Source organism: Argopecten irradians, chromosome 14, assembly GCF_041381155.1.
Source record: "Argopecten irradians isolate NY chromosome 14, Ai_NY, whole genome shotgun sequence".
Taxonomy (NCBI): domain Eukaryota; kingdom Metazoa; phylum Mollusca; class Bivalvia; order Pectinida; family Pectinidae; genus Argopecten; species Argopecten irradians.
In genome coordinates this window covers 26,222,228-26,248,584 of record NC_091147.1, presented here as the reverse complement: position 1 = coordinate 26,248,584, position 26,357 = coordinate 26,222,228, and the positions used below count along the sequence as shown (strand labels likewise).

General features: G+C 32.8%; 1 protein-coding gene across 1 annotated transcript in view; it reads right to left on the bottom strand.

The window, feature by feature from the left end:
• LOC138307311 (dynein light chain Tctex-type protein 2B-like) overlaps positions 1-26,357 on the bottom strand; it is a 29,773-nt gene that overhangs the window by 2,720 nt on the left and 696 nt on the right. The window contains exons 2-4 of the mRNA XM_069247982.1: positions 14,816-14,949; positions 6,299-6,368; positions 3,561-3,624 (exon numbers count right to left, since the gene is read on the bottom strand). Coding sequence (XP_069104083.1) covers positions 3,561-3,624; positions 6,299-6,368; positions 14,816-14,949 — 268 coding nt within the window. The remainder of the gene's footprint in view (positions 1-3,560; positions 3,625-6,298; positions 6,369-14,815; positions 14,950-26,357) is intronic.

Sequence of the window (26,357 nt, the reverse complement as noted above, 5' to 3'; positions counted from 1 at the left end):
TCAGTTTTGTAGTGCTATCTTACTGAAACGTGCTGCCACAGATTAATATAATCAGACTGGAACTCAAAATAATTATTTTGTAGAGCAATTTTATAGAGCTTTCATTTTGCAGGTGGTTTATTTTTGCTTATTTTTATGTGTTCTGTCATGTTAAAGAACAATACTTATTATTATTATTATTATTATTACTTTAAAGAATTCAAAGATTCTATGAACCGCAGAATTTAATCTCCATGAATTTGAAGCAATAACTTGCGGAAATGTACTGTCAAGCATTATCTGGTGTTTTCAGTAATAGAATTACTAACATAGATTACCTACATATTAATGATTTAGGTACAGCAATAATTTACCGGTTATATCTATAAAAGAGTTCTACTGAAGTAATTATAGACTAACAAAGTTATTTATATACACAGGCCCTGATGCACGCTTACTTCAAATCCTGGTAATTTACAGCTATAGCTCAAGATGATGCAGATACCAATTTCATACATTTATGTTGAAAACATTATTTCGTATCAGCAGAACACAGAATAGGGATACAGCATGCAACACAGCTGTAATATGAACTCTTTCAGCTCAAGCCAAAAACCTATTTCTGTCTTTTTTTTTCTTTATCTCGTGGAGGAAAACGATTTTGAAAGAACAGGTTCTGCAAAAGCCAGACAGGGCTAACCAGAATTCACTTTGTAGCAAGTTAATAATGACATGTAGTAAGAAAAGAACCGCAAGTCTATCAATAACCGTCAGCGAAGAACATCTACTGACAAAGGCCATGGTATTTGTAAAAGATCCTGAAGTCTGCTCATTACATTTATAGAATTACTGGAAACCTACCTATATCTTTGTAGTTTTAAAACTTATAGTGAAGTTTGGTAAAACAGGAACATTGTGTTGATTATATGTATGATAAATTCTATCGTTGTAGAGGTGGAAACAAACGAAATATATTATATTTTAATTAAGGAATAATTGTTATTTTTTGTTGTTTACTGTGTAAACTGCATTTTTTGTACAGATATTTTAAATGCGCATTCCTTATATTTACATTTCGACTGACCATTTCATTAAAAATTAAGTGTTCAAATAAAATAAACTCTGTTTTTTTCAATGTTATACGATTGTTGGAATGGCCGGTCAATTGATGGAATCCCGAAACAGCTGGCTTCAATTTGGCGGGAAAGGTTGTCAAATTTAGAGAGTACACAAAATATAGTTCCACATTAACTTGATCTTTTTTCATCCCTTTTATACAATATTTGTTGAATATTTTATTTGCTGAGATATAATTTAAGATTTACGTTACATCACATTCATACATGCAGTATATTGAAGATTTGTCACAAAGATACAATAGGCCTAATCGGATGCGCATTCACACTACTAGCGGAAGTCAGTGTTCCTGTGTGTGTATTCTTGCGCAGCACCACTGCGTTTACGCAAGTGTAAACGATTTTGCAGTTAGTTACGTTATATAGCAAAGAGAAAACGGAAATGTGAATATTACAATTATATTTGAATATTAAAGATTAGCTGTATGAGTAATGTTGACGATGTATACATTTGTATCTATAATAAATCTTGATCAATGTGAATATCATCTTGTGGTGACTGAGGGGCGTGGTGGCCAAGCGGTAGTCCCAACATATAACCATCACAAGCCCTTTACCTCTGGATCACGAGTTTGAATCCCATGTGGGGTAATGCAGTAATGCCAGATACTGACCGTTGGTTGGTGGTTTTCACAAAGTGTTATTTGACTTTCCTCCACCACATAAACCTATATAGCTGTTAAAAGAACCTTAAAATGATTTAACTTAACCAAATGCAGTTCTTAAACTCCATATATATCTCAATCTTTTTAACGTAATCCATTAGTTTTTGGATATTCACACCGATAAACCTCATTATATATCCAAGTGTCCTTGACCACAATAACAATGCAAGTCGTCCAAGCATCCCACTTGAGTTTACTTGAATGCATAGTTTAATTAATTTGTTAATTAGATTAAAATCCTGCTGATATTGGGTTACATTAATGTATCTATGTAACTATTATATGTAGATAATCCATACGCTGTTGTAAATGTTGAATTTGTTTTTTAAATGGATTACTTTCCAATCCGATTAGCATCCAAAATTTGTTTGAAAGCCTATTGTGTCTGTTTGTAAGATGGTTGGAGAACTACAGAATATTTATCTTGCACTTAACCCATGAATTTATATGCTGTACTCTTGTCTTCCAAATTGATTTATTTCTGAAATCCAATAATTCCATGATTTGAAAGCCTGTTGCATCTACCTGTATTATCATTAGAGAACAGACTTATAAAATACATTTGTTATTTATCTCTAAGTTCACCTACAAAGCCTTTGCAGTTCAGAATATTTGTATATACATCCAGTTCCGCTTCCAAACATTTCATCCTGTAAATTATTTTTGGGTGTATAAGCCATTATTTCAGATCGTAATCAAATTATTCAGTTTGGAGAACATTATAATCTATCTTGCAAATCTTCTCAATTATTTTCTCTATTTACAAAAATCGGAAACAGCTTATAAATGTATAACTAGATAATTGCTTTATATTATGTAATTTTCGTTCTGGACGCCTATCTTGTAAGTTGTTCTTTGATTATGCTGTTTTAGAAGATTCGTGCTTAACACAATATAAACGGCAGCTTCTCAACACGTATATTATAGGCCTTTGATAGATGCGTTGGATCATCTGGATCTCATATGGAAATAAACATCTTGTTTATGCTGAATTTGTTTGTGTATATTCAACAAAGCACTCCAGCCGTGATAGTTTGGATACTGATGTTATGATAAATTTATTAAACATAAAAACCTCCTGCCTTCATATAAAATATGTATGGGACAAACGACAGCCTATGGGACAGGACAAACACAAGTATCACTAATGTTTTAAGCCCTTCTCTCCGATTTCATGGAGAGTGGGGGGGGGGGGGGATTTCATGAAGGGTGCATAAGAAGTTGTTTTTCTTTATTAAAAGTTCAATCTACAGCCAGGGTTATTTAAGGACATACCAGGTTATAAGAGGTGGATGAAAGCCGGAGTACTCAGAGAAAAACTAATGACCTACGGCGAGTATTTGGCAAATGGCCCACATTGGGATTTGAACTTGTAACCCATAGCTGTAGGACTTGTGGTAACATGGGGAGACATCTTTACCACCCCACCCCTCCCCCACCCCTCCCCCAACCCTCCTAACCTCAAAAAGAGAAGAAGTCTGGTAATATTATCACAATGCCCTAAACTTTAATTGAGTTGTATAGTTGTATAAATATATCAATCTACTGCATTAATCAATTTCATCATGATTTTAATATTAATAAAGATCTAACTAATCGTGCCCAATTAGTCTTGGCCATGTTCAGACATTTATATTTGCCAATCAAATTATACCTGTCCAACTTGTAAAATTGATATTGGTTTATGTTGGTGTGGTTGCTGATGTGCTATATAAAACCCTGGAAACTGTAAGTAAACTTGACATCATTAACCATGCTACACATGTACATATATACTTACATTCATAAATATATCCTGAGCATAATTATCTGTGTCAGAGTCCCAGAAACAGCGACATCCCATCCTGAAAATCAACAAAACATTGGTTATTTTATTTCATACAAAGCATATCCCTCAAGGCCAAGAGCTTTTGAAAAATTACGGCTTTAAATATCTTACCATGATCTGTCATAGAAATTTAATCGCTTGACTGGTTCCATCAAAGATCGAGGCAACCAGTAGTACAGGTATATTTTAGTTCCTGTTTAATTATTTTCAATCTGAGGTAGTATTTTAAAATGTAATGCATCAAACACAAGATAAGTCTATTTTGATATGTATCAATGTACATTAGAAAAAAATATATAATTGTACTGAAGATTCAATTATACTCAGGAATAAATATAGGTAACAGTGCAAATTTCACCTGGGACAAAGGATGCATTTGATTTCAATTAGGGCAAAGGATATAATTTACTCCAATTAAGACAAAGGATGCATTTGATTTTAATTATCTTTGAAGAATAAACTGATTAAGCAAAGGGGAAATAATATTGTCTAGATATATCCATGGGTTTTATAGGTAATGTTGTATAGGTAATTAGCTATCTTTGCTTCGAAAAATAAGCTGAATTATGCAAAGAGGAAATGGTAAAAGTCGGTCAATTGATTATATTGTTCACGGTGATCATAAACAGCAGTTATATATATATATTATCAATACAGTCCGACAGCATAAGAGAAATCATACTACTGTCATATGATCACTGGCATTTCCTATTGGATGCTATAAATAGAAAAAACTCTTCCTAGACGATATAATTATGTCTGATAGAATAATAAAAGCAAATAAATATATATATATACATGTTACTCTTTCTTACATATAGACAAAACTGAGGGGATAAAAAAGAGATAGAAGTGTTTATCATTTGTACACAACATGCATGGCTTTATACACCCATTCTCTACCTGATGTCCATTTGCATTGCATAGCCACAGCTGATAGGAATTGATAAACAATAACAAATTGTTTTGGTAACAATGCAGTGGTGCGAAAAAATATTCCTGGCAATATTTCAGGGCAGATGTTAAATGTGAATCCAAATATACTAGATGGCGAGAGTTCCAGGTAGTTCTGGCAGATAAGACCTATTATCAAGCTTCACGCTGGAATTCGGTCTTGTAGCGCAATAAGTGGCAGAAAAGTGCACAAGAAAAACAACTTTATATATATATATATATATATGCATAAATACACGCATATCTATGTTATTAAAGTGTATCAGTGATCAGTGGTTGTATGGGGAGGGGGGGGGGGGGGGGGGGGGCTGGCTGAGGAGTGTTTGTTCACAACTCTTCATTGATCAAATTTAGAAGCACAGACATTCAACACTATCTTACTTCATCCTATATAGCTGCAACCTGTTGAATTAAGTCAAACCTCTCAATAAAGACCCAAGCGATGGCTTTAAAGTCAAGTGGTCTGTATACACTGGTTGCATTATGTTGAAATTTGTCATTTGGAAAAGTGGTCATATTAACCAGGTGGTCTTTATACAGAGGTGGTCACTAAGGCAGGTTTGTAGTGGTCTTGTTAGCACTAGCAGGTGGTCATTATACAGAGGTGGTCGCTAAGGGAGGTTTTAATGTAATGAGTTCCACGGGCATATTTGCATTCCGTTTTGATTCCATGTGACAGTTGTGTTACAGGGTTAAGGTGTCCGACATGATTCAACCACTTGTCATTGCAGATCTTCCATGGTATAACTCATTTACCCCTGAGGACATAATTAGACTCTTCTAAATCAAAGACTAGACCAGTTCATTATGAAGTTCAGGGGAGAATGAATTAATGCAATACAAAGAGCACCTGTTAGCATGGACATTACTGAATGGGAACAGTGTAGATCTTTCGTTGACCATAGCTGTTCAAAGAATGTATCAATCAATAACCGTAAAAGCATTTGAGGCCAAACTATTGATAGAAAAAGAAAGTTTCTAAAAGAGGAAATTGGAGACGGACAGAAAGTTTCACACATTGCCATAAACAATCAAGGTAAACAAGCAAACCCCAGTGAAGGGCTTCAGGTCTATAAATTTCAGCCCACACTTTCTCATAAACACTTTCTCCGGCAAATGCACATGAATGTAAAAAGCTTCGACATGAATGTAATTCCTTTATCTATCCTGCCAAGAGACTTGAAGTAGAGATAAAAGATGCTGCGAAGTATTGTGCAGTGTCTATTCCTATACAACGGTACAGCCAAGTTTTAAGTCGCAAATGTACGAAAAAGATCATAAATAAAGAATTCCTTAAGGAAAATGTTGATGCCATAAATTCTTATAATTGTACAACCGTGTTCAAGATGGATGTGAGCAAAAAGCATTTGTATTGTGAAGCTTGAATAGTTCATAATGAAGTTTTAAAGGAGTCTCAAAAATGATGAAGTTTAGATACTTAAGGATTAACTTGAATAGATTTTTTATGTTATGGAGATATAACACAAAAATCTGAGTGTACTCTAAATAAACCGCGAAGATAAACTAAAGATAATCTCTTCAACATTTAAAATTCATTTTGGGACTCTTTTGTCTATGAAATTAATGCGCCGTCATCTCAGCCAATCAGAAGTGACGTTACAAAAGGCGACGCCATTATTTCCTTTATGGGCTGATAAAGTAAATTTTTAAGCCAATGAAAATGCTCGTAACAAGCAAAAATGAATTATTATGGGATAATTTTAATTTATGCTTACTTGACACCCTCTCCTCTCTGTTCTCCTATCACCACTTGGACAATGAATTTATATCGGTCATATCCCAAATCTGTAAAAAAGAATACAGTAAATTTAGCTATAAATCACAAAATATTTAATGACCTACTCATTGTACAAAGATGTCCATTACACACCTCTAAAAAAGATTTTCCAGAACTACTACATAGATAGCTACTTGGATCATGCAGGTGTTCTGAAATTAAAACATTCTCTGTTTCATCAACAACCATCTCAGGTGAAATTGAAGTCCGGTAAAAAATATGTTTGAAGGCCCTACCTGGCGGTAGATGTTTCATGGAAAAGTTTCATGACTTTGGTGTTTTGAGTTTTGCAATAGTCCAAGTTTTGCAATAGGATGTTTCCATGGCCAAAAATTCATAGAATTCCATGGAATTAAATGGATTTACATGCATGGATAGTCAATTCACCATTAATTTTGCCATGGAAAATCTAAAGCCAGGTATTATCAGCTATGATTATTTAAATGACAAAATTCAATGGAGAAAAACACATGAACTACAGCCATATTTATATTGACAACAAGAGATCAATCATTGTGGTAGAATAAGTCGATTCTGTCTTTGCATATTACTGAGTTGTCTGCCCATGCAGGTTACTTTAGGTACTGATTGTGAAATAATATTATGCTAAGGAGTCAAACAAAATTTTCGAAAACATTTGTTTAAAAGACAATGCAGGCAGGAAGTTATGGTTGAGATTTTAATCAGATTAATTACCTTTATTTAAAAATTTCATTTTGCTTTAAGCAAAGCATAATGTTCTAATTAAGTCTAAGTAATCAAAACAGATCTTTTAAGTAAGTAATGGTTTAACTGAGCTTAATTCAATTTTTTTGCTTGGCCTTCTGCTCTAGAAATAAAATCCGGTTCTGACCTTGAAACTCCTCCAATTTTCTTTTAAGCACACATTACACTGTACAGTTAATATGCCAAGAAATGTTTTGAAGAAAAAATTTCATTACCCTCGCTGTAGAGTGGTTAAGACAAAGAAAAACAGACGAGCACACATGCTTCTCCAGCACATCAGTAAACTTTCTAGAACCATCTTGATGGCTCCTGTGATCCTCTTAACCCACAAACAATAGGAGGTGCTTTGATTAATAGCACTGATTAATCTTTTCTACTCATATGTCAGTTATCTAAGTCAGAGATCCCTGGAACCTCCTCAAAGTTAGGAAAGTTATGGCTACTTAAAAGAGAATTGGTTTGTTTGTAAAACAGTCAAGATCTTGACACTGTCATACACAAAGGGCAAAGTTCAAGGTCAAAGAGTTTTTAGGAATGCAGCCAAGGGTTAAATAAGGCTGAGAATTCTATGTGGGAACTCACAAGTAGAGGTAAATAAATATACAGTAAGCTTGTAGGACCACAATCAGTAGTTCTGATATTTAACTTTCTGGGGACATTAAATATCAAAGGCAGCTGTGACACTTTAAGGTACACAGCCGTGGTCAAGGTCAAAATGGTGAAGGTCAAGATTATGTGAAATTTTTTTATGAGTATAAACATTACAGTCAGGCCTAATTTAAGGTAATTTTAGGGACACAAAAAGGTCAATGCATGCAATCAATTTCAAAGGACTCCTATGCAATATGTTAATTAAGGTCTATTAAAAAATCTTGAAGTAAGCATAGCGAAAGGTCAAGGTGACAGAATCTGAGGCCAGAGGAATGGTCAAGGCAAGAGCATCTGAAGCCAGAAGACAAAACTTTGTAAAGCTTTTTAAAGATTCATAACCAAAAGATACTTAAGATATCAAAACTGGAGACAATTTTTTTCGAAGATCAAAAATGAAGATCAAAGATTTGAAGATTTTAGGAACACAATCAAACGTTTACAACAATTGTTTTCTAAGTACAGCAATAGCCTATATTACTCATGATGACTGTTATACAGTAACTATAAACTGAAACATTAACAGCACCAAACCCAGAGATCAAATTATCAGACTATTAACCCTTACCTCACACATAACAGACACAAAATTTAATGTCTCCATCTGATGTTACCACCTACAAAGCACATCAAACCTTTGACCTAAGAGATATAAAAACGATTTTTTTTCTTGCTGCAACAAAAACATTGTGGCCTAATTTTCCACAAGAATGCAAACTGCCTCCACCATTTATAAATACAATACACAATTATAAACCAATATAAATTTCACGGTTTATTTGCATCTATTCTCCACCAAACTTTGGATTGGAATATGGATACCAGACCTGCTAGGTTCTAAGTAGATGCTCTATCTGTACTTACAATGCGTTTGATCTGTGGAATGTTGTTTATGTAAATGCTGGTTTCTGTTAGTGGACGACATTAATGGATCAGATGGAATTGGTGATGTAACTTTTAACGCCTTCCTATTTAAACACTTGTATTGATCAACACTATATCCCTGGAATGATTATATCCTAGCTTATTCAAGTACATGTAGCTATTTGACCCAATAAACACCTACGTTCTTGAAATTAATTAACAGCATATCAATCCTGGACCGCCTATCTTCTATGGCTTCTTAAACATGGTGACATATGTATGTCACCTGCTGATTTACTGCAGGTTTCAGCAGTTTGACTTTTTTAGTATGCGTAAAACTTCATAAAAGAATAAAAATTAAACTTTCAATCTACTTCCTACGATGGCCGAAAGCGACCGGACACATTTGGGTGATATTTTAATCGTTTGGGTATCAATTTTAACATTCAGTTGAGGACATCTCTGTGTATTCATTTGGAATTCCAGGAAACAAAAACAATATATCAATGTGTATACCTGGTATTAATTGTTTAGAACAACAAGAAAGAGTTAGTAAATATTGCTATTTGGAAATGGTACTCAGATAATCAAAATTTCTTGCTAAACATGTATGTAAATCTCCTTAAAATAAATACTTGGTGTATTTATAGGAAAGAATGCGTAGAAAACATTGCATTGGCTTTGTTATTGATAATTTACAAGTATGTTAAATCTTGATATCATTTATGTTCATACGATATGAATTTAATGTTGCAGAAGTCAGCCATTCAAATTAATACACAAGCATGGAAGAACATGAAATTGCATGTGCTGGGTTAGGATACCGTATGTGAAACAAATATGGCGTACCGATACATTAAGAAAGGAATAACCCATTAGCAAAATCAGTTACATATGAATTATTCAAGAGGATAAAGTATAAATACCATTTTATCATCACCCATGGTGGTAAAACAATAAATACATTCTAAATTAGATTCACTCCTCAAAAACTTGTGTACATTCAAATGAAATTATATTCCATTAACAGTTCTTAATTATTTCACAATTCAGGTTTAATGCCGAAGATAATCCTGGACTTTTTTGAAAGTTGAAACTGCATGGCCAAAGTAAAAAAGCATATTTTGCTCAGACACATTTAAATAGAATTCAAAGCATTAATATGTAAAATTAGATGCCTAGTCCCCACCTCGGCATATATAACAAATTCCAGGTAGACAAGAAAAGATATGATGCAAAAGTCAACATCATAATTCTCTCCCTTCCACACAGACATTTCATAGGTTCCTGGGGTGGACGAGAGGACATATAATATTAATGTAGATAACAGCAGATTTTTTAGAACTTTGTAGGATATTTGCTGGTTTTTCACTTGCATAGAATTTTAATTAGACCATTTGGAACAGTAGTTAAAAATGACTCAGCATGCCACATAATATCAGTACCCTGGGCCTTCGGGTCTTGAGAAGAAAGTCATTAAAGATTTTAGTCAGTTGTCCAGGTCATTCATTTGGAATATCTTGTGTGTAAATTGTCTGCCCTTCATCCAGCATGTACATGAAAAATACACTGGTTCCAACTTTAAATATTTAGCCTTTTTGGATCCAAACACTTCAATTTTACATCAAACCGACCCTGGCTCCTTCTGGTTCTTGATGTATCCACTTGCTTGACAAGAGGCCCTTTCATGCCCAGCATGCATAAGAAGTTATTCACAAGCTTTTCGACCCATGTCCTTGAGAATGTCATCAATTGGTAGCCCTACAAGTAATCTGTAACCTGGGACTACACTGACCCTAGAGAATGAAGGTCGATACCGATGATGTACAAGGCCTTATATCAGTGGCCTCTTAGTTATTCTGCAACTTAGCAAGTTCATTTATTTTGACATTTTAGCCCTACTATGACTAAAAAGTTGTTTAAGATTTAGCACACCTTGAATGCAAGGTCAACCCCTTGGTAAGATAATATTTTAAAAGAATAAGTTGAAAGGTCTGATGTATCCTAGCATCTATAATATAGGGCTACTTCACATCTGTACAACACTTGAGTGAAAGATGTCGGAAAAGTTGTCCTAATCAGAAATGGAAATGATGATCCTACAGGCTGAACCTTCTGGTTCTTGATGTTTAATGATTTAGCCGACCTCGAGACCTGAGGTGCTTGTAAAAGAAATAATAGGCCTAATGTGTCTTATTTATTCACAGATGTTTCAAAGGATTTTAGCTCACTTGAGAAAGATGCTTGTCGGAAAAGTTTAAAAAAACAGCATGAAGCATCACTTTTTTCTTCTTTCATTTTATATGCAATCTATCATAACCACACTTCTTCATTTTACGTCAAGATAAAAACTTTTTCTCTTGTATCAAATCTTAACACCAAATTAGAAGCAGAGTCATATGAACGTTTGATAGAGATGAGTGGAGGATGAAGCAGGAAGCTCTGAAGACTAAGAACAAGAGAGAAAGAGATGTGCATTATATAACCCAGGAAAACAGAAAGAAAATCACCAAATCTAACAACTGTATACTGTTTGATGTTTGTTGATGTAAGGATAGCAGTACAAACAGGATGGTGGCTAGCATAGGAGTCCAGAATAGAGAGATACAATCACACTTAGAGAAATATCTCTCAGATATTGGTGAATAGCCATGAGGAAGTCGGCTGGGAGCTTAGGGTGCTGGGGAGGGTGTATGGGGATCGAGTGAGGGTGTCTGAGGAGGGAGGGTTTTTGGGGAATGTTATAACTTTTTATTCCTGGAAATCATATCCAAAAGCAACACCCCCCCCCCCCAAACACTTTCTTTTACATTGTCCTTAAAAAATACTTTTGCCCTTTTTGATGGTATGGGTCATGTTCACAAGAGTAGTGCCATTTTTAAGTGGTTGAAAATACGGAAACTTGGAGAAAAACCACCCACCCAGTCTGTTCCTGGCAACTGCTTGGCATGTGAGATTCCAACCCCAAACTCAGAGTTTAATGGTTATAGTTGTAATATGTCAGAAATAATACTTTAACCATGCATTTATTTGATTTGTTTCTTTAACAGCCAGGTTCATACCTGGTTTGTTGGTGGAGAAAGCTGGAGTACCCAGAGAAAAAACACCGACCAGCAGTCAGTACCTGGCAACTATCAGGATATCTTGGCCACGCGGCGCTAAATTGCATTCAAAATTTCTCTATATGCCAGATGTTGTGTATTACATAATTTAGCAAAACAAATGAAAACATTATCTATGAAAACAGATGTACAAATTAACATGAATGTCATTAAATATATCAGAGAGCAAATTACAAGATACATATATACAAAGCAAAGTTTGGAGATCAAGATATTGCATCTGTAAACGAAAATCTACAGGAAGTGGCCAGCGAGATCAGGCAGCTATATGCTTGTTTTTATCTTGGTAAGAAGCAAAAATTTTTTTTATCCTGTTGTGCCTTGACTGTTCCAAGCTGATTTAATCAGTTTATGCAGCTATAGACATGTAACTTGTGTTTACAAACCAACATGAACATGTACATGACCTTCAAATACACATGGTTTTGTAAATTTAAACATCTGCAAAGATAAACCTTGTAATATTAAGAGAGTGATTTTTTGTCCAACATTTGTTAGTTTTTCCATCTCAGTATGTATACTTGCATCTGGATTTCCCATAAATGAAACAACCTTTCATTCAATAAATATGTTACAATTGTCGCAAAAGTTAAACAAGAGGCCCAGCAATAAAATGCATAAAATATTTTTATTATGCTCAATTCAATATAAATATATTCACCAAAATACCAATAAGTTAAAGTGTATGTTTATTTGTTGCACCAAGACTATGGATCCTTTCTGCATGATTGAGCTAGGTCATACAGATTGAACCCTGCATGTCTTAACTCATGCATGTATCTAGCAATTAAAATGAAAACTATTGTTCAAGCCGGAATATAAAATATACGTCCAAGTTTGCATCTTAACTACATACATAGTGCACTATTAAGTATACATTCGACCCAATAAGCGCCCAGGGTGTTTAAAAATTGAAAAAGTGCTATTAAGACAAAATTATTGCAAATCTGTACAGTTTTTGGTCTTTATTTATGCCTGGGCAATTGAAATCTAGGCCTTAAAAATGGGGAGGGGCTCTTATAGGGACATGGGCATCTATTGGGTCGAATACAGTATGCTATGTTTTCCAAGAAATATACATATCTCATGATCATAATATTACAAATTTTCAGAGAGATTATTACAATTATAGCACACTAGCACACTGTGAAGTCTTCAATAAATTCTAGATGACCACCAGAAATAACTCTGTCCTCATCAAAGTTCTTAAATACAAGATTATTTCCCTTTGACAACACATTATATACCGCATACCGCAGTCTCCTAAAACATACACGTCAGCACACTACACACATGCTGCACATCACATGCATGGGAAGACAGTCCATACAAGACCCTGGATGCAGAGGATGTTGAATAATTAAACAAATAAAAAAAAAACATTTGTACAAAATTTTGCTTAGACACACAAATACCAATTTTAGCAAAAAAAGATGTGTACTTGGTCGCGACCAGATATTGTGATTAGTAGCTAGATTTCCAAATAGAAAGGAAATGCAATTTTAAAAAACATGCTTATTGCACCAAAACCTACTTTAAGTTTCATTAAAGCGACCAATATCTATTTGATATCTTTCAGTGGAATGCATATGCATGGTTACTCTGGGATCCAGTGACTGATCGAAAGCATCACGGAAAAAAGGACTGTCTAAAGGTGCATTCGATAGGTGACCAGGGAATCACTAAAAACAGGATTCAGCTCTGGGCAGGAGTAAATTTAGACAAAACAAAGGTGTAAACGACCTAAAACTTACAGAAATTCAATAAAAACATAAATTAATTTATTTTGTTTGAAAAAAAGTAAACACAAGACGAATGCACCAGGTAAAAACTACCTTCTGTTTTACGATCCTGTCCATCCATGCCCGATCGGTAACTTGCCGTACACCCATTATTTTGCATACTTTGACCTAATTTGATGCAGATAATTTTTGAAAACGAGTGACAAAAAAAAATAAACGATGATTTCATGATTATCGTTTCATTTCATGAAACTTTAAACATGATATTTCATGAAATTTCATGATTAATATGCAAGTAAGTTATGACTTCATGCTATCCCCCGCTGTGAGTGTTGCAAACTTTGATTTCAAAAGGAAAACGTAGATGTGTTGGCAATATCGGTTGAAAATAAACAATTTTTTGTTGAATGATCACTTACTTGGCTACCATGATTTAGCTGTTCAATTTTTTTTTTTTAAATTGTGCAGGAGATAAAGCGTTTGCATAAATCATGGTAACTGGTGACGACCCAGTAAAACAAGTTTTTGCTTTAGAACCAATCACAAATGACCTAACTTTTTGTAAAGCCATCTGTGATTGGCTGACTTAGACTGTTTTAGACTTAAAGCCGTGTCATGATCTTGGACCCTGGTCTTTAGGGGATTCCATGTCTACCTGCAGTTTAATTGGTGGACAGACCACTTGAACGCTGGCTGGTTAAAGATAGACTTAAGTGATACAGATAGAGAGAAACGAGAGAGTATAAAGATATAAGCCACATATATCATATCAGGAAAAAACATTGGCTGAAACACCAGTGAGATACACATCACTTCAAGCTCTGGCTACTGAGAGTATAACTACATATTACAACTACAAATATATTAGTGGTATCAGTAAAACTGACTCTGGGCGAAGTAGTGCACACTGATTTATATGGCTCTGATAAAGGGAGGAAGTGCGTACAGGTCAGAGTTAGAACATCTGTACTCTAAAATCCCTTCAATTCCAAAGATATACCTCCAAAGACTTTTAGTTACCTGAGAATTACAAAAAGTTCTACTTTTTTGCCTGAGCAGTACACTGCAGGCACTTTATTTTTTTTTTACAACTGCTTTGTGTAAATAACAGTACCATTATCCTGCAAAATTACAAACAATTTTACCAGGTATGTAATGTTATTAATTGTATCATAGAACACTAAATTTACATGTTAAAAATAAAAATTAACCAGATTATTCTTGGGGTAAAAAACTGAATTATAATAAAAAAAAAATAAAATAATAATAATATGAAAAAAAATAGAATGACATAAAAAACTAAAACCAAACCGGAGCAACAACAAGTTTGTACTTTGGAAACAACCTACTGACCTTTTAACCTTTGTTTAATGTCGTCTGAGATAATTTTTGTCCATTCTATTGTTTCCTCTGCATCATAGTTTTTCCCGGTCAAATGGTCAGCAAGAGCATTGTGTATACATTCCTTTACAATAACGGGACGGAATCTGAAAATACAAAATCAATATTCACTGATCATTATTTCTGGATGTCTATACATTATACAGTAAAACCTGACTTAGCAATCACCTCTGTATAAAGATCACCTGCTTAATAAAATCATCTGCTTAATCAAACCACATTTCTATGTTCCCAAACGACGTTAAGCCACCTAGCCGGCCGGGGTTTGATCCCCTGCACGGATGTGAAAAGGTCAGGGGTCACCTGCCCGATCACATGGGTTTTCTCCAGGCACTCCGGTTTCCTCCCACACTAAGACCCCTCCCGCGCTTACATCCGGGCCATCGAGAGTGATTTACATAAGTTGAATAACTTGTTTCTCAATCGATCTAAAATAAATAAAGTTTATATATATATAAAGACCTCCTGGCTATTAAGACAATTTTTCCTGTCCCTTGGGTGGCCTTTATAGACAGGTTCAATTGTGATGCAAGACAAACCAACCTGATTAAAATCATCTGTTCTTGGCTTATCTCACCTGAACATCTGGAGGGTCAACATCATGAACATCATTTGATATTGACCAATTAAAAACTCTTTAATTAGATAAATTTCAGAAACAGCCTAATGTACGTACAGTATGTAGAATAATATCTTTCTGGATATTTATAACTCTTTAGAAAATTTTCCTCTTTTTTTTTGCTCTTTTCGAAATTGTAATCAAGCAAAATGTGATAAATCTTCCAACTATATCAAGGAATAGTTAAAGATGCTCCATCGCCGACAGAGCATAAACGATGTTCATCATTTGAACAATATTTTGTGTTTATTCGTGTGTATATATGTCTAATTAACACAATAAGTAATATAAAATAATTCATTTTGTTTTTGATGCATGCGCAATCAGTAGTTTATTCCATACAGGACATAGTGCCAGGGAATGTTTTTGGGATGCAATTAATTATTTTTAATATTTTCTATCTTGAAATAAAATTAGAAGCTCAAACTTTTCCAAAGGTGTTAATGGTGTAAAGTAAGTATTTTTTGTAACTGAAGAAAAATACTAAATCCTCTGTTCCTGTTTTTGCGAGTGAAAAAATACAATTTGTCAGCGGTAGAGCATCATTAAACTAATACTCAATGAAGGAACTTTAAGTATAATCACATAAAGGCCATTTCATACTGACCAAGTGGTGTAGTCAGTCAAGTGACTCTGGTGGTTCACTATAAAACTGAACATTATTATTTTTCATAGACAACAACAGCAGATTTATTACATTTATTATACATTAACGTGTTTTGATATCTTTATTATACAGAAACAACAATTTATGTAGGGTTTTTTTTTTAAAGTGAGCACAGAACACTATTTGATAAAACTTTCAAAGTTAGATGATCATGACTTCCAGTACAAATATATATACAGATCTAGAGGGTTCTCAAAGTTTTAGTGAGTCCCACAGGAAAATCGAAAGTCCTGAGGACTTTCATCAAATAATCCCAATAATCATTTCATAAATTAATTACCGTATGAAAAGATTAATTGTTAAAAAGAATATTAATTAGACAGTATAGTGACACTATCGGGATGTTCAGTACACTATATATTGTATTAATATATGTACGCCCGTGTATATTTCTAATTATAAACCTATTCATCCTCTCCTTGCACCAAAGTTCTTACTCCAAAAAAAAACATAGTTTATACCTTCAGTCTGAAAACTTCATGATCAGGTGCCTGTGTGTTTCATGGCTACAACAGTGTCTTCCATGTAAGCCGAACGTGACGACATAAACAAAAAAATATATTTAAGATCAGGGCTAAATATCCTCTTGAATGTATCTATACTGGTAGTGAAACAAGAGCGAAAAAGCATCTAATGTAAATTTATACACAGTATAGTCAGAGAAATCAAAGGACAAATTATCCTTTTCTGATCGGAACAAGATGGCAGTCCCCTTCATCAATAAATCTTTTCATTAATATCTCATTATAAGCATGTTTCCCTTGGAATTTGGCATCGTACATGCCATCCGCTTCATTATAAAGCTTGTAAAGGAAGCGACTTCAGGAACACAACACCAAACATTTTCCTTTCATGCATGCATGTGCCATGTACCTGACATGTTATCATGAATTTTTGAAGAAGTTGAAAGACTGAGCCAAATTTTTCACAATGTTACATGTTCTGTAAGGCCTTTTATAAATCTCAGTTTTATGGTGTTTGTATATATCTTTTAGAAAACTTACAAAATTTTACACTGTGTAGGCAGAGTAGTATGTTAAATAAACTTCATTTATTTTATGTAAATTGCAAAACAAGTTATACAACTTTATAATTACAAATCACTTTAGGTGGCCCAGAGGAGTCTTAAAAGTGCAGAGGAGGAATAGTCCAGTAAAGATAGGGTGTTACCCTAAAATAATTGCAACAGAATCATACAGATCTGACTTTGTTTTATACAGGTAAAAAAGTGTTTTTCTTGACCAAAAAAATCAGAAAAATAGGGATATTTGCATAATTTACCAACCCAAAAAACAGAAAACAAATTCTGTTGCAATTATTTGGAGGTTAGGTCCCTATTTTTTGTATTTTTACTGGACTAGAAACCGGAGTGCCCAGATAAAACCCATGTGATCGGGCAAGTGACCCCTGACCTTTTCATGTCTGTGCCGGCTAGCTAGGTGTAGGTCCACCACCCAACAAGAGGATATCTAAATTGTTATATTGATCTGCAGAAACACGTACTTCCTTTATATTTTACAATTACCCAATTTCCCAAAATGACCATAATGGTAAATTAATCACTATATCTACATTTTATCAAAATATTGTAGACAGACACCCATTAATTGAACATCATTACTATCAGGTTGCTGAATCTATTAAATCATATTTAGAATGTTCAATAATTGAAATTTTATTGACCACTATAATTTTTGTTGGTAGATTATAACATTCCTCTGATTAAGGTTATCAGTTTTTAGAACTGATGACACTGTTAGAAGTATACACACTTAAATTATGACCTAATTTCTGTAACAAGACAATTTAACCTTGGCCTAACTATAGTAAAGTACATTTTGTCTGGATCTTGTTATATTTCCCATCGGTACACTACTTAAGTAATTACTGGCATCATAATACTTTACATTACAACTTCATCAGCCAGACTCGCCTCCTGTTGTACATATAAATCAGGAAATATTTCATCATTATCATAATGTCGGTGGGATCTATGATGTTTTTATACCGATGTAAACGTTGATACCTTGTAAGAATTATGTAACCAGGTAATCTGAAATGAAGGCTGATTTATGGTCAATCTATATAAGTGTCCTGACATATGTCCAGTATAGTCCAGTGTTTATATAGCGATAGGTTGTCTCCTAGACTGGCCACCAGACCCTAAGTTGTTGATAAGATTTTCTCAGTAGAGTAGAGTTCTTTAGTAGATTATCTCCCCTTAGTTTGAAACTAGAATCAGACATGTAGTAGAGACAAAAATAATCAAGCCAAATTTTAAAGATTACAAGTATTTTAAATATTATAGAGACTCTGGCCATTTTAGTTGTGTCTCTAAGGCTCTGAGGTATAACTGAACAAGGATACTTAAGCTCCATTAATCAATCATCAAGGTCTCTTTTAAGGTTAGGACTATGCATGGTCATGTGTTGACTGTAGGTTGGTGGTTTTTTCCCTGGTTACTCTGGCTATCCTTCGATCATCTCCCTTTTTCACACCCATAAAAATAAATTACTGTTTTGGAAAATCTATTCCAAATTTCAATTTCCCTTCGCTAAAACCATTCAGTACTTTATAGCCTGATTGATCATGTATGATTATGGAAAACAAAACCAAATACAACAGCCTCAATGCCACTGACATAAACTCATTAAGTTATTTGATTGTGAGTTATATTACTTATACAAATCACTTTTGATGGCCTCAATGTTTACAAGTGAGCGAGGGGTCTTAGAATTGGAGAAAAACCAGAGTACCAAGAGAGAGATTTCCTGTGATCGGGCAGATGACTCCTGACTTTTTATATCTGTGCTGGATATCGAACCAAAGTCGACTAGACAAAAGGCAACTGGCTGAGCCACTACACCACCTAATCATCACTAAGTCTATAGTAGAATAAGACATTTTATATAAGTCTTCACCATTAAGTCTATAGTAGAATAAGACATTTTATATAAGTCTTCACCATTAAGTCTATAGTAGAATAAGACATTTTATATAAGTCTTCACCATTAAGTCTATAGTAGAATAAGACATTTTATATAAGTCTTCACCATTAAGTCTATAGTAGAATAAGACATTTTATATAAGTCTTCACCATTAAGTCTATAGTAGAATTAGACATTTTATATAAGTCTTCACCATTAAGTTTATAGTAGAATAAGACATTTTATATAAGTCTTCACCATTAAGTCTATAGTAGAATAAGACATTTTATATAAGTCTTCACCATTAAGTCTATAGTAGAATAAGACATTTTATATAAGTCTTCACCATTAAGTCTATAGTAGAATAAGACATTTTATATAAGTCTTCACCATTAAGTCTATAGAAGAATAAGACATTTTATATAAGTCTTCACCATTAAGTTTATAGTAGAATAAGACATTTTATATAAGTCTTCACCATTAAGTCTATAGTAGAATAAGACATTTTATATAAGTCTTCACCATTAAGTCTATAGTAAAATAAGACATTTTATATAAGTCTTCACCATTAAGTCTATAGTAGAATAAGACATTTTATATCAGTCTACACCAATAAGTCTATAGTAAAATAAGACATTTTATATAAGTCTTCACCATTAAGTCTATAGCAGAATAAGACATTTTATATCAGTCTACACCATTAAGTCTATAGTAGAATAAGACATTTTATATAAGTCTTCACCATTAAGTTTATAGTAGAATAAGACATTTCATATAAGTCTTCACCATTAAGTCTATAGTAGATTAAGACATTTTATATAAGTCTTCACCATTAAGTCTATAGTAGAATAAGACATTTTATATAAGTCTTCACCATTAAGTTTATAGTAGAATAAGACATTTTATATAAGTCTTCACCATTAAGTCTATAGCAGAATAAGACATTTTATATAAGTCTTCACCATTAAGTCTATAGTAGAATAAGACATTTTATATAAGTCTTCACCATTAAGTCTATAGTAGAATAAGACATTTTATATAAGTCTTCACCATTAAGTTTATAGTAGAATAAGACATTTTATATAAGTCTTCACCATTAAGTCTATAGCAGAATAAGACATTTTATATAAGTCTTCACCATTAAGTCTATAGCAGAATAAGACATTTTATATAAGTCTTCACCATTAAGTCCAAGTAGAATAAGACATTTTATATAAGTCTTCACCATTAAGTCTATAGTAGAATAAGACATTTTATATAAGTCTTCACCATTAAGTCTATAGTAGAATAAGACATTTTATATATAAGTCTTCACCATTAAGTCTATAGTAGAATAAGACATTTTATATAAGTCTTCACCATTAAGTCTATAGTAGAATAAGACATTTTATATAAGTCTTCACCATTAAGTCTATAGTAGAATAAGACATTTCATATAAGTCTTCACCATTAAGTCTATAGTAGAATAAGACATTTTATATAAGTCTTCACCATTAAGTCTATAGCAGAATAAGACATTTTATATAAGTCTTCACACATTAAGTCTATAGTAGAATAAGACATTTTATATAAGTCTTCACCATTAAGTCTATAGTAGAATAAGACATTTTATATAAGTCTTCACCATTATAAGTCTATAGTAGAATAAGACATTTTATATAAGTCTTCACCATTAAGTCTATAGCAGAATAAGACATTTCATATAAGTCTTCACCATTAAGTCTATAGTAAAAAGACATTTTATATAAGTCTTCACCATTAGTCTATAGAATAAGACATTTTATATAAGTCTTCACCATTAAGTCTATAGCAGAATAAGACATTTTATATAAGTCTTCACCATTAAGTCTATAGTAGAATAAGACATTTTATATAAGTCTTCACCATTAAGTCTATAGCAGAATAAGACATTTTATATAAGTCTTCACCATTAAGTCTATAGTAGAATAAGACATTTTATATAAGTCTTCACCATTAAGTCTATAGCAGAATAAGACATTTTATATAAGTCTTCACCATTAAGTCCAAGTAGAATAAGACATTTTATATAAGTCTTCACCATTATGTCTATAGCAGAATAAGACATTTATATAAGTCTTCACCATTAAGTCTATAGCAGAATAAGACATTTTATATAAGTCTTCACCATTAAGTCTATAGTAGAATAAGACATTTTATATAAGTCTTCACCATTAAGTCTATAGTAGAATAAGACATTTTATATAAGTCTTCACCATTAAGTCTATAGTAGAATAAGACATTTTATATAAGTCTTCACCATTAAGTTTATAGTAGAATAAGACATTTTATATAAGTCTTCACCATTAAGTCTATAGTAGAATAAGACATTTTATATAAGTCTTCACCATTAAGTTTATAGTAGAATAAGACATTTTATATAAGTCTTCACCATTAAGTCTATAGCAGAATAAGACATTTTATATAAGTCTTCACCATTAAGTCCAAGTAGAATAAGACATTTTATATAAGTCTTCACCATTAAGTCTATAGTAGAATAAGACATTTTATATAAGTCTTCACCATTAAGTCTATAGTAGAATAAGACATTTTATATAAGTCTTCACCATTGAGTCTATAGTAGAATAAGACATTTTATATAAGTCTTCACCATTAAGTCTATAGTAGAATAAGACATTTTATATAAGTCTTCACCATTAAGTCTATAGTAGAATAAGACATTTCATATAAGTCTTCACCATTAAGTCTATAGTAGAATAAGACATTTTATATAAGTCTTCACCATTAAGTCTATAGCAGAATAAGACATTTTATATAAGTCTTCACCATTAAGTCTATAGTAGAATAAGACATTTTATATAAGTCTTCACCATTAAGTCTATAGTAGAATAAGACATTTTATATAAGTCTTCACCATTATAAGTCTATAGTAGAATAAGACATTTTATATAAGTCTTCACCATTAAGTCTATAGCAGAATAAGACATTTCATATAAGTCTTCACCATTAAGTCTATAGTAGAATAAGACATTTTATATAAGTCTTCACCATTAAGTCTATAGTAGAATAAGACATTTTATATAAGTCTTTCACCATTATAAGTCTATAGTAGAATAAGACATTTTATATAAGTCTTCACCATTAAGTTTATAGTAGAATAAGACATTTTATATAAGTCTTCACCATTAAGTCTATAGTAGAATAAGACATTTTATATAAGTCTTCACCATTGAGTCTATAGTAGAATAAGACATTTTATATAAGTCTTCACCATTAAGTCTATAGTAGAATAAGACATTTTATATAAGTCTTCACCATTAAGTCTATAGTAGAATAAGACATTTCATATAAGTCTTCACCATTAAGTCTATAGTAGAATAAGACATTTTATATAAGTCTTCACCATTAAGTCTATAGCAGAATAAGACATTTTATATAAGTCTTCATCATTAAGTTTATAGTAGAATAAGACATTTTATATAAGTCTTCACCATTAAGTCTATAGTAGAATAAGACATTTTATAGAAGTCTACAGTGTGGAGACACTCTGACATAAGGTCTTATATGCATCTGAATTTTTTTCTGGGCATTCGAGTAACACAATAATCTAAGAATGGCAAAAAGCCTTGGAATTTCTCCCGCCCATTACAAACTAAAATAAACATAATCAGTAAAATACAGCTCCTGTAAGGGCAGATAATGTACATCTAGTCTTTCTATTATATCTATCATCATATTAAAACTTTGGTGGTTTTCCTGAAAATTGTAAGAACAGATGAATTTCTCGACTTCCAAGGGAGACTTGATAAAGGTGTGTGATAGGAATGTCTGTATATTTTGTGAGGTGTTACGGTGGCCATAGATATATAAAAGTTTATCGCACAGACAGACACAAGTTTAGTCTGTATTACATACATCTGACATAGCTGTGTACGTAGTTTAACATCAGGTGCCGAAATTTACACACAATTTTACAATTTGTGAATTTCATAACAAATTTCTAGATCAGAAGTGAGAAGCATTACACTAGTTATATTTGTTTTTATTTTGAAGTAGAAATTAAATATTTAGATTTTTTTTTAAATTGGTCATATATACACTACATACCGTAGTTCTGACATCATTCAAACAAATAGTTTATCACTATATCAGTGTTCGATGAAGTTTATTATTATAAAATTGACTTGCTTACTATTCCACATGAAGTTATTGAAAATGGCCATTATTATCATCAAGTTAGTATAGTGTGAAACTTTAATGAAGGCATTTTCATAATATTGATATTTGGTTTAGAAATCTGAACCAAAAACTTTGATATGTGTTACTATAGGAATTATTTCAATTAAATCATCTTTTTGAGAAACCATTCGATAAAATCTATAGTTATACATTCAATTCCTAATACCAATTTATTAATAGTTGATGTAAGAAATGCTATTATTTTGATCAATACTTTTGTAAGTAATGAGGATAGGAAGCCTTGTACTGTAGGGAAGGTTTTGATAGTTTTAAAAAAAATCTGGAAATTTGAAAGGATCAACCAACTGGCTCCATATCAGCTGCATTCTACACCCCCAACTGAAGATTAGAAAGGAGATGCTGGAGTTAATTCAATTTAAATTACAACTGCTGAGTAATTCATTAACAATAATGCATTCCTTATAGTTAACTCAACACAAGGCGACTTTACTATAAATTCAAAAGATAAAAAGTAACAACAGCGATACATACACATGCTCCCTTAATTCTAGCTCGCTGAAACTCAATGTTAACAGAACTAAATTCTTTCAAACTACTAATATATAACAGCTGTAGTTTGTTCCATCTAAGTTGGTGCGCCAATAACCTTCTCCATAACTCTTTGCTTCCATATAACCCTTGTACATCCCTTTTCAGAGACAGGTGCCTCGCTCATCTAGGCACCAATAAGTATAGCACAGCTGGTGTGCTCTCCACGGTGCGGTTTTGAAATCACTTCCATCAACACAGTAAGCTTCCCTTTTGGCTGGCCAAATGTACTTTGTACTATCTCTTGTATCCCAAAATAAGAATATGGGTCAGATAACGTAAATTTACTTTATGATAATTTCATATTAAGGATATATTAAGTTAGTCACTTATTCATTAGGAATCACTAATAATTTTCTAATTAAAAATTGCTGCTAGCTCACATACTGGTATTTTATCAACAAGTAAAAATATCTCATCATGTTCAGATAATTGTTTCTAATAAAGCAAGCATATGATTTTGACCACCAAACATATCGTATCTATTTGATAATGACCATCTAATTTGCTTCTTTATAAGATAGTAAATTATAGTAAATTATACACTATCTCAGAATGAATTATAAACTTTTGACTTTGTCTTAACAATCTCATGCCATCATAGTGACTCAAACATAAGAAATTCCAATTACAAGTTAATGTTGAGGATATTGAGATGGGGTCTAGACAAGATAATTTGTAAAAGATTTCCTCGATATATATGATATAAAATTGTAGTAGCTATCTCCCTCTTGGAACTGAAAGGTCCTGTGGGCTTATCAATCAGGTCCTTTATTAAGCAAATTCATGCATTATTTCAGAGGCAAATGGTCTTTGTGTTGATCTGCTTTACCAGAAAACATATATGGTAAGGGAGATAACTGTGATCCATGACCACAAAACTTTGACTTTCTATCAAGATAGCATGCACATGCAGTTTCAGTTAAGTTGTTATAAACAAAAGGGTTTATTTTTTTTGAAAGTTAAATAACAAACACCTGGTAGACATTATATACTCAACATCTTCAGCCATTAACAGAGATTTTCAATAGAGGTGAATTACACTTCAGATACATTTTTTTCACTTAAGCATTGAAGTCACTATTTTTTAATTTCATCAGGGTATGACAGAAATTTTGTTTGCAAACTGTGTGAATCCGTGTTGAATGAATAGACCGATCAGAAAGCCAGAAACAAAGAAAAATTAATTATATTAATATATTATGAATAAAAGTGTTTACGGTATAGCTAGTGATGCAATTTTATCATAATACTTTTTATATTTGGTCAGGCAATAATCTAATCAGAAGAGCAAATATGTATGGATTATGGATAGTTTAACTTTTTTTAGAACAGCATTTTGGGCTTTTTAGTTTAACGTCGATCCTTTTAACAGCCAGGGTCATGTAATTAAGGACGTGCCAGGTTTGTTGGTGGAGGAAAGCCAAAGTATCTGGAGAAAAACCACTGACCAGCGGTCAGTACTTGGCAACTGCCTCACATAGGATTCATCAGAAGTGGAGGGCTTGTGGTAATATGTCGAGACATCTTAACCACACGGCCACTACACAACCACCCCCCCCCCCCTTTTTTTTAGAACTAGAAAAAACTAAATTTATATGTATGTAAAAAGATTAATTTTAATGAACAAAAAAACTGATCAAGGGCTGGGTCACATCACTTGCATACTGTAAATTGTAGGTGAATTGAACATATGGAACATATCTCTTAGCTTTTAGCTTTAAATTATCTGAATTAAAAGAGCTTCACCTGTTTTGTGTTTATCAATAAGTGTTAGTTTACAATGTTCATCCTGCTAAGTTGCTAACTGCCTGTAAAATAAGCTTTTAATTGGTCCAGTGTCAATGATTGTACCAGTACTTACAGACTGTGAAGTCACTGGTACACAGAGATTTATAACAACAATATAACAAAATTCCTATTTTTCATTCTAGCAATATTTTCATTTTGCATCGTTTTTTAAAACATATCAACTTAATTCTTTTATTAGAACTTCATGTTATCTAATAATTATCATTGATATTATAAACTATTAAGCAGTTATTTTCTTACTCAATAATTCCATGGTCCTGTACATTTTAAAACTGTAAAACAATACATTGCATCTTTCTTTAAACATGTATATATTTTTAGAGAGTCTTTCTTTATTTGAAATTGGGATTAATTGAAAATTACAGCAAAATTTCTCTATGGGGAGAGGCCTTTATTTGGACCCAAATGTATCTAACAAAATCACTGTCAAGTGATGACCAATCCTAAATAATAACGAAAAACTGATGTCCACCACCAAGATAGCTACACAGAGTGTTAAACTGGGCCGTTTTCGATTATTTGGAACAACCGGTTCGACTGTTTGTAAAAGTCTTTATTTTAAGTATAAATCCTGATGGACCTGCAGTTTATGATACAGGCCTGTGAGGGCTTTGTCAAGGCTCGTCTGAAAACAATATAAAATCAGTAGGTCCATCCTTAATTCATAAACGAACAACTAGGTCCAACCAGTCAAACCCCATA